Source organism: Salvelinus namaycush, chromosome 12 (assembly GCF_016432855.1).
Source record: "Salvelinus namaycush isolate Seneca chromosome 12, SaNama_1.0, whole genome shotgun sequence".
Lineage (NCBI taxonomy): Eukaryota > Metazoa > Chordata > Actinopteri > Salmoniformes > Salmonidae > Salvelinus > Salvelinus namaycush.
Genome location: NC_052318.1, coordinates 10,266,133 through 10,278,557, shown reverse-complemented (window position 1 = coordinate 10,278,557; position 12,425 = coordinate 10,266,133). Strand labels below are relative to the sequence as shown.

The 12,425-nt window shown below is 41.5% G+C and overlaps 1 protein-coding gene across 3 annotated transcripts in view; it reads left to right on the top strand.

Annotated features, from left to right (window-relative positions):
* Window positions 1-12,425, top strand: part of LOC120056878 (septin-8-A) — a 42,964-nt gene that overhangs the window by 19,455 nt on the left and 11,084 nt on the right. For all 3 annotated transcript variants that reach the window (XM_039005135.1, XM_039005137.1, XM_039005136.1), the window contains exons 5-7: window positions 8,472-8,633; window positions 9,872-9,968; window positions 12,027-12,195. In XM_039005135.1, the coding sequence (XP_038861063.1) occupies window positions 8,472-8,633; window positions 9,872-9,968; window positions 12,027-12,195 (428 nt within the window). The remainder of the gene's footprint in view (window positions 1-8,471; window positions 8,634-9,871; window positions 9,969-12,026; window positions 12,196-12,425) is intronic.

Genomic DNA, 12,425 nt, shown 5'->3' with positions numbered 1-12,425 from the left:
TCAGTTCAACCATAGTTTAACGACCCTTTCTGCTTATTTTATGACCCACAACACAAATCTCTTTTCACCAGGCATGCAGAGTTCAATTAGTTATAGTTTTATCTAAAGCTAGAATTTGTTTTAACTATTTATTAACAAAATTCCTAACAACAGTCCTGACAGGGACAACATCAGACAGGCAGTGATGAAAGAAGGTGTCATCTGACCCTGTAGAGATGTTTTCATGGTTGCTCACAAGAGTTGGAGTCAAAGGGGCCTGGAACCCCAAGGACTGTCTCATACTGTCCTGTTTTTCAGCATTTCCTTGGAAAACTCCAGTGCATCCAGCAGGAGTAGAGGGCAGGCTGGAAAACAGGCTTTTCAACATGTACCACTCGGAGATACCCGAGCACATAAAACTGTGCATCATCGCTGCCTTGGAAGATGAGTCATTTAATCTCAGAGTTGTGATGGCTACTTCTGCACTGGGAATGGGGCTAGACTTTAAGGGTGTCCATCATGTAGTCAACTATGGACCACCTCAAGATCTTGAGTCCTACATGCAGGCGTATGGCAGAGCGGGGAGGGACGACACAACATAACATTCACTTATGTTGTACCATGGAAGACCGCTTGTTGGCGTTTCAGATAAGATGAGACTGTATGTGTAAAACAGTACCAGCTGCTTGCGGATGAAACTGTTTCAGCTCTTTGAGGTCACGCAACCAATATCACCCAAACATGACTGCTGTAACAATTGTGCTAACTGCAAGGACGGACAGCATGTGAGGGCAATTCAAGTCCTTTGGAGAGGCATACAGGACAACAATTCCAACCAAGACATAGGCTGGTCAGTGGAGCATAGGCAATAGCTGAGAGAGAAATGACATGACCTTGCACTTGAGATGGCACACACAGGTGTTCATGGGAGTGTCTCTGTTTATTGCACATCAGCCAATGAGGGTAACCCTGACAAAATCATTGACAACAGTCTGAGCACAATTCCCTTACTTTTCTGAATTGAAGGGGGGGGGGGGGGGGATCCGCTCTGTCTATCATCACTGATGTTTTTGGGGATGATGAACACCTTGAGTGATGATTATTATAATGACGATTCAGTGTTGGGACAGCTTGGGGCTTTTGCAAACATGACTGAGTATACATGAGTCCTTTTAGATGCTATGTTGAAAAACACTGTAGGTATTGTCTCATCTGCTTAAAAGACTTACGGGATGTAGTCTAGGATATTATTGTTGTGGAAACAGGCCCTTTTGCCATTGAGCTGTATGGAATAGTAGAATGTATGCCGTACACACACACACACACACACACACACACAGTACATTTTATAATTTAGCTTAAAGATTTGTTCTAATACAAATTTTCAGTTGGGCCCTATCTAAAGTATAGAGTGGTTACCATAGTTACTTGTTTATAAACTGCATTTTGTAACCTTCACTTTTCTCCTTCACTTGACTTCAATAAATAATCCAGATTTGGAAACATCAATGCTCAGATGATTGTATGACTTTATTGTAAATTAGCTTGTAGTTGCCTTTTTTGGATGAAATAAGTAACAACTTTCAAAGTAGTACAGGTGTGGGCTTTCCAGTGTTGGCCCAGAGAATTTGGAAAAGGCTAGGCTATAGCAGTTGTTACTGCTCTGACACGCTTTACACATCACAGCCCATAAAACGTATTCCTATATACAGTTATTCAGACAGGAACAGCAGGAAGAAAGTTAACTGTACATAACATTGTAATAAAAGTAATTACACATAATAAAAAAAAAAGGTACATAGAATATTTTCAGTTAAAGTAATTACACAAATAAATGCAACAAAGAATGTAACGTTATAAAAGTAAATACAAGTTTTGTGCATCTACATTGTCATTGGTGACAGTACTACGTGTTTCCTCTCTTGTATTACTTCTCTGACTGTGGCATATAACATAATGTCCATTCTAGGGTCTCAGCACTACAGCTGAAATCAACTGTCACTGTTTGTGCCTCTGTCTGCGATCCAAACGAGCACATGGTTTATTCTTCTCTCGGTTTAAGTTGGGTTTGTGGTAGCTGATCCAAAACACTATATGGTTGATATCCTCAGATCTACTTGAGATTGAGTGCTTTCCAGACTCTGGCTTCAGCTCACAGTCTTTATCAAATCGCTGCATTAGGTCTGTCTGCTCTCTGACGGTCCTGCTGACTTTTATGTCAAACTGGACATGGGATAATGTTGGATGAGGTCTTTTGTGAGGCACACATGGTTTTAGCAGTTCTTGCATCAAATACTTTGTTATTGCGCTAGGCTGATTTACTTGTATTTGTGGTGTGGTTTTCATATCAGCCCCTTTGGTCTTCCAACCTCACCTGCACTGTTTTTACCTGCACTGTTTTTACCTGCACTGTTTTTACCAGTTTTTATCTGCACTGTTTTGTCTAACTTTTTCTGTGGTAAAAAAATACAGAAGTACTGTAGTTGTAACCGTGACCTTACATAAAGGGAAAATAAGGTTTTAATATCTGAAATGGTCGTCATGCATTATGCAACACAGTTTCAATAATTAACTTTGTGCAACATAAAATGGGCTTTATCAGTGACTTCATTGTCAAGGAAAAAAACAAACTGCATAATTTATCTAGGCTACAATTGGTACTATTATCAACTGAAGATATTAAATGTTAAATAGATATTAGATATTAAATACAGACGTGAGCCTGTATGACTTATGCAACACTGTTTTCGACCTTTACACTTCATAGACTTATCATAATGATTAATACTGGGACAACAAACAAACAATAAAACATAATGGACCTGTAGCTGCATGGCCTGTTGCATTGACAAAAGTGAGTTTTAGATAGACAGACATGTTCCAAGGTAGAGCATTTACTTGACCTATCCGCTGATCACTTTAGTTGTCACCTACAACCCATGATGCACCAAAAACCGCTGCTTGTAGTGATTCAATTCCTATATCTGGCGGCTGGTCCCTGAATAGGACTCGTCTCGCCGGACTCTTGGTGCTTTCCTGAACAGACACTCTTGGCTCTGGATGTTAAGACATCTTTTCGTTCTAACTCTAGAATTTGCTCTTTCCCTCACAAAAATAGCCGATTCTTTCCATGTCATTGGCACTTTTTACATTTGAGTAGAAGATTGACAGGAGCCACATACTGCTTTTGAAAACCCATCACTCAGCGTGATTGTTATTTCTTCTAAAGCCAGTGTGTAGTCCAGTCGCAATAAAGGAAATTTCCCTTGCAAAAGGCTGTTTGTTCCTGTTACAATTGTACGTTTCACCACAAACACGGCATACATCAACATATTTTGATGTGGTTTTAATTGTCGATTTCATGGCCGTCCTCACGCACTGTTGAACCTACGACACTAATCTAGTGAGCACCTCCGTCCAAACAAAGAATTTGATTGGTTTGACATGTTGCGAGGCTTCACTGATTCACACTGGGTTCCATCAGTTTTTTTTAGCTGATTTTGTACCATGGACTTCACCAGGCTTTGCGGGGGTACTCCACAAAAGTATTGGGACAGTGACACATTTTTTGTTGTTTTGGCTCTACTCCAGCACTTAGTCATTGTATCATTTCAAATCCAATGACTGTCAGCTTTAATTTGCGGGTATTTTCATCCATATAGGGTGAACCACTAAAAAAAGTACAGCAGCTTTATGTACGTAGTCCCCCCATTTTAGGAGACCAAAAGTATTGGGACAAATTCACTTATGTGTATTAAAGTCCCATATTCCTAGCACGCAATTACTACATCAAGCTTGTGACTATAAACTTGTTGGATGCATTTGCTGTTTGTTTTGGTTGTGTTTCATATTATTTTGTGCCCAATAGAAATTAATGGTAAATAATGTATTGTGTCATTTTGGAGTCACTTCTATTGTAAATAAGAATAGAATATATTTCTAAACACTTCTACATTCATGTGGATGCTACCATTATTCCAGATAATCCTCAATGAATTGTGAATAATGATGAGTGAGAAAGCTACAGACGCACAAATATCATACCTCCAAGACATGCTAACCTCTCACCATTACAATTACAGGGGAGGTTAGCATTTTTTATTTTTTATTTTTTATTTTTATTTTTATTTAACCTTTATTTAACCAGGAAGGGCTCATTGAGATTTAAAATCTCTTTTTCAAGAGCGTCCTGGCCAAGATAGGCAGCACCAAGTCATTACAAAAATTAGACAGACAACATGAAAAACTACAAGTAATCTAGTAAAAACCATTGAATTCACAAGAGTATAACAAAATAAAAAACAGCAAATTAAAAACCTTGACAGGTCAGGGAATCAGCCTCAAAATCCTTCATCAGTGATTTAAAAACACCAATCGGGACAAGTTCTTCCAGTTTAAAATTATTTTGTAAGGTGTTCCAAGACGATGGCGCAGAGTACATAAAATACCTTTTACCAAATTCAGTTCGGACATTTGGATAAGTTGGCAGGATAAAGTCTAGCGAACGAAGAGAGTACCCACCACATTTCTGAACAATAAAAATGCCCAAATAAAAAGGTAGTAAACCCAAAATGGCTTTGTAAATAAAAGTATACCAGTGACTGAGCCTACGAGTGACTAAAGAAGGCCAGCCAACCCTGGTATACAAAGTGCAGTGGTGCGTAAGGGTTTTGCAGTTTAAAATAAATCTCAAAGTGCCATGGTAAAGAGTGTCAATTGATCTCAAACACTGAGCGGAAGCATTCATATATAAAATATCCCCATAGTCTAGTAAAGGCATAAATGTAGCTGATACTAGCCTCCTTCTGGCTTCAAAAGAAAAACAGGCCTTATTCCTAAAATAAAAACCCAATTTCAGCTTCAATTTTTTTGTAAGTTGTTGAATATGCAATTTAAAAGAGAGGCCGTCATCAATTAGAATTCCAAGATATTTATATGAAGTTACAACCTCAATCTCCTTGCCCTGACAGGTAGTAATAGGTGAAAGGTTCAGAGGTCTATTTCTTGCATTAGAAAACACCATTAGTTTAGTTTTGTCAGTATTGAGGATAAGCTTCAATTGACACAAGGTATGTTGAACAGTATAAAAAGCAGTTTGCAAGTTCTGGAAAGCTTTTGTAAGAGATGAGGCACAACAGTAAATAACAGTATCATCAGCATAAAAATGAAGTTGTGCATTTTGGACATTTTTGTCTAAATCATTTATATAAATAGTGAATAAGAGAGGACCAAGTACAGAGCCTTGGGGCACACCATTCAGGACAGACAATTTAACAGACATAAGCCCATCAAATTGAGTGCACTGAGTTCTATCAGACAGATAGTTAGCAAACCATGCAACTGCATGCTCCGAAAGACCTACACTCAACAATCTCTGCCTTAGTATAGCATGATCAACTGTATCAAAAGCCTTAGAGAGATCAATTAAAAAGTGAGACACAGTGCTGTTTTTTGTCAAGGGCTTCAGTGATATCATTTAAAACCTTCATGGCTGCTGTAATTGTGCTATGCTTCTTCCTGAAGCCCGATTGGTACATTGATAAAATAGAGTTAGTAAATAAAAACTCTTTTAGCTGTTCACTTACAAGGGTTTCAAGTATTTTCACCAGGGGTGACAGCTTTGAGATTGGCCTATAATTATTTAAAGAGTTGGATCACCCCCTTTTAAAAGTGGTAGGACAAATGCTGATTTCCAGATCTTTGGAATTTCATTACATTCCAGGGTTAGATTGAACAGATATGTAAGTGGTTCAGCTATGAAATCAGCTGCCAGATTTAAAAAGCAGGGATCCAAAAGATCAGGACCTGCAGGCTTTCTTTGATCTAAGGATTTCAGGGCTTTATGTACCACCTGCACTGAGAATGGCAAAAAGCTAAAAGTTTGACCAGCTCTCACTGGTTCATCCACACATTTTTTGAGGGGATATGTTTATGAAGAGTCTTGGTGGTTCCAAACTTCTTCCATTTAAGAATGATGGAGGCCACTGTGTTCTTGGGGACCTTCAATGTTGTAGAAATGTCTGGGTACCCTTCCCCAGAGCTGTGCCTCGACCTATCCTGCCTCTGAGCTCTACGGACAATTCCTTCGACCTCATGGCTTGGTTTTTGCTCTGACATGCACTGTCAACTGTGGGACCGTATATTGACAGGTGTGTGCCTTTTCAAATCATGTCCAATCAATTGAATTTACCACAGGTGGACTCCAATCAAGTTGTAGAAACATCTCAAGGATGATCAATGGAAACAGGATGCACCTGAGCTCAATTTCGAGTCTCATAGCAAAGGGTCTGAATACTTATGTAAATAAGGTATCTGTTTTTTATTTTTAATGCATTTGCTAACATTTCTAAAAACCTGTTCTCGCTTTGTCAATATAGAGTATTGTGTGTAGATTGAGGAAAAACATTTTATTTAAGACATTTCAGAATGAGGCTGTAGAAAAAGGCTGTAACTTAACAAAATTTAGAAAAAGTCAAGGGGTCTGAATACTTTCCAAATGCACTGTATAGAAGTTTGGAACCACCAAGACTCAGAGCTGGCCAAACTGAGAAATCGGGGGAGAAGCGCCTTGATCGGGGAGGTGACCAAGAACCCGATGTGGAGATGGGAGAACCTTCCAGAAGGACAACCATCTCTGCAGCACTCCACCAATCAGGCCTTTATGGTAGAGTGGCCGGATGGAAGCCACTCCTCAGTAAAAGGCACATGACAGCCCACATGGCGGTTGCCAACAGGCACCAAAAGGACTCTCAGACCATGAGATACAAGATTCTCTGGTCTGATGAAACCAAGATTGAACTCCTTTGCATCAAGCGTCACGTCTGGAGGAAACCTGGCACCATCCCTACGGAGAAGCGTGGGTGGCAGCATCATGCTGTGGGGATATTTTTCAGCGGCAGGGACTGGGAGACTAGTCAGGATCGAGGGAAAGATGAACGGAGCAAAGTACAGATGAAAACCTGCTCCAGAGCGCTCAGGATCTCAGACTGTGGCGAAGGTTCACCTTCCAACAGGACAACGACCCTAAGCACACAGCCAAGACAATGCAGGAGTGGCTTCGGGACAAGTCTCAATGTCCTTGAGTGGCCCAGCCAGAGCCTGAACTTGAACCCGATCTAACATCTCTGGAGAGACCTGAAAATAGCTGTGCTGTGACACGCCCCATCCAGCCTGACAGAGCTTGAGAGGATCTGCAGAGAAGAATGGGAGAAACTCCCCAAATACAGGTGTGCCAAGCTTGTAGCGTCATACCCAAGAAGACTCGGCTGTAATTGCTGCCAAAGATGCTTCAACAAAGTACTGAGTAAAGGGTCATAATACTTATGTAAATGTGATATTTATTTATTTTTATTTTTAATACGTTTGCTAAAATGTCTAAACCTGTTTTTGCTTTATCATTATGGGGTATTGTGTGTAGATTGTATATTTTTTGTCCATTTTAGAATAAGGCTGTAACCTAACAAAATGTGTAAAATGTTCAGGGGGTCTGAATACTTTCCAATGCACTGTATACTGTGTATATAACATTTAGTTTTTTTGAACAGTATTGAAAATCATACGGTCTGTATTTTTAAATACCCCTGTATAAATCTGGATATCGCCCAAGTCTAGGCCAATAACTCAGCCAACAGCATGGTAGCTTACCTCAGCCAACAGCATGGCAGCTTACCTCAGCCAACAGCATGGCAGCATCGCTCTCTGAGCTGTCACTAATGAGCCTTTTCACAGGGGACACAGGGCAGACTGAAAATCAGCCTATATGTCTATGATGTAAAGCAGACAGGCAATGGGGTTTAATTTATACTTCCATAAAGACTATTGAGGCGGAACGTTGACAGTTTCACAGCACTGAGCGACCTATACCTAAAATAGAGTGTTGTAAGGTGCTCTTGTTTAGGGATGAGATGAGCCTCTGCTGTTTTACCTCAATAGACTTTGTGTAAAGGACGGAGGCATCTATGCAAAACAACCATGACATCTGCTTTGTAGCAAAATTCTGCTGAATGGTTACATCGAATAAGGCCTCCTTTTTGACCCTAACAAATTGTCTCTCATCACCTCCTGGCTGTAGGACGTCAGTGACTTTAATCTATGATAATTATCTACGTCGTCCCAGTACTCTGAGGAGCCAAAGCAATACTGTCACATGAATGTGTTTATTTACCATCTGTTTTAGTGCTGAGATGGGACCCCGTTCAGTTTGTTTTCTTAATTGCTGTTTGTTTTATTGCTCTGTGTGGGTTCGACTGAGATCAACCCGTCGTGGTTGCATATGGCGACATTCAGTACTTCAAGTATTTGTTGATGATACTCTGACAAATTCAGATTCTCTGATATGCATTGATCTTTAACTTTAAGATACAACTGCCATGAAACCTTTTCTAAATCATAGCAGAATTTCTAAAGATGTACAATTTGTAGAAAAACCTAAAAAGCAAACCAGATGGAGTTTATCCTAATGGCCAGAATGATCTCCTTTCTCTCCTTTTTAGGTGAATATAATCCCCATCATCGCTAAAGCCGATACAATCTCCAAGAGCGAGCTCCATAAATTCAAGATTAAAATCATGAGTGAGCTGGTGAGCAACGGAGTGCAGATCTATCAGTTCCCCACAGATGACCACGCAGTCACAGAGATCAACTCCTCCATGAATGTGAGTCACTCACTCACTCACTCACTCACTCACTCACTCACTCACTCACTCACTGTTTTTCCCTCACTATAGGAATATATGGTTTTAATAGCTGCACATAGTTTCCTCCCTTTGAAACTTCCTCTGTGTACCGCATTGATGGAGAATTGGTAGAGCAGCAAATCAGTTGATCTGACAGAGAACCGGGCTGGTCTGTCTGGCCTGTCTAGTGTCTACGGGACCCACCCTATAGCTCTGTGTTCAGGCTAGATGACCTCATTACCTGGGCTCTAGACAGTTCTGGCTTACCACTTCATTCTTGAGGTTGCTTTGGTGAACGTGTTTTTCTCATGATGTAGGATCTCACTGGCCAAAGTAATTCTGGGAGAAATACAGAACCATATTATTAATCAGGCCAACAAGACATGCCTCTAAATACAGCTGGCCAGATGTTAAACACAGCCCCTGAAGTAACTTGTGTCAACACTGTTTTGGCCTAGAGTTACTCTTGTGTTGTCTATGGCAACGTTGTTACAACCAAAGTTTTATTCTAAATTAAACATTCATATTTTCTCTCCTGTTGTCATTTTCCTCTCTTCCATGGCTGTCTGTCTAAGCAGTTACACCTGCCTAGTAAACATGGCCATCTTGCCTCCCGAGTGGCGCAGTGGTCAAAGGCACTGCATCGCAGTGCTAGCTGTGCCACTAGAGATCCTGGTTCGAGTCCAGGCTCTGTCACAACCGGCCGCGACCGGGAGACCCATGGGGCGGTGCACAATTTGGCCCAGCATCGTCCTGGTTAGGGGAGGGTTTGGCCCGCAGGGATGTTCCTGTCCCATCGCACACTAGCGACTCCTGTGGTGCACCGAGCACAATGCACGCTGACACGTTCGCCAGGTGTACGGTGTTTCCTCCCACACATTGGTGCAGCAGGCTTTCGGGTTAAGCAGGCGTTGTGTCAAGAAGCAGTGCGGCGTGGCTGGGTTGTGTTTCGAAGGACGCACGGCTCTCGACCTTCGCCTCTCCCGAGTCCACAGGGCAGTTGCAGCGATGGGACAGGACTGTAATTACCAATTGGATACTACAAAATTGGGGAGAAAAAGGGGTAAAAAAATTCAAACATGGCCATCTGTCTAAGCAGTTAGACCTGCCTAATATGTTGACTATGCTGTAAGGAAGGAGTGTAACCTGTGTGAGAGACAGATTGTTGTTTGAAAGCAGCTTCTGGTCAGAGCTGTTGACCTTTTGAACTCTTTCAGGCTCACCTCCCCTTCGCTGTGGTGGGGAGCGTCGAGGAGGTTAAAGTAGGAAACAAAACGGTGAGGGCCAGGCAGTACCCCTGGGGAGTAGTACAAGGTGAGTATCTCTCCTCTTTGTACCTCTTGGCTCCTCTTTCCATTTCAGGAGAGAACTGCTGCTCAGACAGAGTCCCTAGTGTGTTGGGGAAATGGCATAGGCCGATGAATGCACTATTGGTAGTATTACTACAGGGACACTGCTACAGTACTTTGTTTGCTTTGTTTATAGACGTTCAGCTGTGGTTGACAGGGACTCTAAACATTATAATTAGATTATGTCACAGGGCACTGCTGGTAGAATATTTTAACCCAGCTGGGAGTTTTCAGATTCAGAACGGTCTCTCCATTATCCTGTGCCCGTTGTTTCCATTCCCCAATCCTCCCAGGACAGTGGTCTAGTTTTATTTATAAACCCGGTCTCGTAGGAGAGCATTCCAATAAGTCGTTCCATGTCATTTCAGCAAACTATGATGCCCACCAACTGATTGTTCAAAAATGGTTTCTGTAGTTAGAAACAAGTAAGATTGGCATTCCTAGAAACATTATTTTATTGAAATGTAGTTTTATATCAGAGAAATTAGGCTAATTGAATGCACCCATATAATATTCAATAAATATAGTACACAACATCTGATTTGGACTCAACTGTTTCCTACCAATGAATAAGACATTAGGAATCCATTTTTTGTCAAAAGCCACCCACGTACCACCCACACTCCATGCCAATCCCACCTCAACAACCAGTACACAGTATCAGCTCTCTGAATACATTACATAGTATGGAGATGCAATACTCCAAGCCACAGCTTCATTATATTTGTCAAACATGGAGAACTGATACTGTATACTGGTTGTTGGTGTGGGATTGGTTGTGGAGGGTCTGGTCCGTGGGTGGCTTATGCCCCCCCCCCCCCCCCCCCCCAATTTGGATGTTGGTACTATATTTAGTGAATATTATCTGAATCCTATAAATTCAAATGGCCAATTCAGGAGCAATCAATTAACTTAAATTATCAAATAATATTTGAACAAAATAATGTTTCATGAATGCTAATTGTATATGAGATGGTGGGTGTCGAAATCATGTTATGTTGTGTTTACTTGATTGAATCTGCATCGCTAAGATAAAGTCAGTTTTAGTCCGAACCCCCTACCCCATAGGAAAACAATCAAAACAGTTTTCCTAAGTCATTTGTGGGTTATTATAACCCAGAAACAGAGAAAAGTCTTTACAAAAACAAAAAGGACTTTTGAGGGCTTTTACTAATCTCACTGCTGTTTTTTGTGACGCCCAGACGACTATGACAGATAGCAGACCGCTGGTATTTCTTCCCTCCCAGCTATTTCTGTACAGTGGGTGTAATGTGTGAATCCCCTGCCCTGGCGGCTAAGGGTTTCTGGGGGCTTTGGGCAGGGGTCATCACCTCAGATCTCAGCGGGGAGAGTTTACCAGATGTCATCAACCATTTTTCCTCCTCAAATTCTTCAAAGTGGAGGTCATTTGTTTGTGTGTCATTTCTCCCTCACGGTGTAGTGGCTATCATGTGGAATGTAAACATGTTCTGTGCGAAATGCCTCTCTAATTGGCACTATTTTTAACAGCATCCTTACATTCAGCACAGCGCTCACAGCTGGGGTTGATATTTAGTTCCACTATATCCTACAGTATACCACTGTAGCCCATGTGCTCCATCTGGTCTTCTCCAGGGCAAATTCTTCCCCACTCATGTCAGTCAGAAAGCAGGAAATGCTTCCTGTTCCAGTCCACACGATGAGATGCATGAGAGAGCTTTTTCTCAGAGTTAGTGGAACATAAACGTCCAGAAGTGTAATAATTAATGTACACTACCCTCTAGCCCAAGGGGGGGGGGGGGGATTATGGCCCACCGGGCACTTCAGTCCGGCCTGCGAGACATTAATAAAAACAAATACATATTTGTCTCCCTTTTTTTCTCTCCCCAATTTCGTTGTATCTAATTGGTAGTTAGTCTTGTCTTATCGCTGCAACTCCCGTACAGATTCGGGAAAGGTGAAGGTCAAGAGCCATGCGTCCCCCGAAAGATATTAGTAAAATAGGCTCATTGACATTGTATTGTCTCTGTGCTGTCCCGTTCAGTGGAGAACGAGAGCCACTGTGACTTTGTGAAGCTGCGTGAGATGCTGATCAGGGTGAACATGGAAGATCTGAGAGAGCAGACTCACGCCAGACACTACGAGCTCTACCGCCGCTGCAAACTGGAGGAGATGGGATTCACAGATACAGACCCCGACTGTCAGCCATTCAGGTGAGGCAGCAAGGCTGAGAACAGAACACAAAAACAAAAATCAAATCAAATGTTATTGGTCACATACACATGGTTAGAAGATGTTAATGCGAGTGTAGCGAAATGCGTGTGTTTCTAGTTCCGACAGTGCAGTAATATCTAACAATTCACCAACAACTACCTAATACACACAAATCTAAAGGGGTAAATGAGAATATGTACATATAAGTATATGGATGAGCGATGTCTGA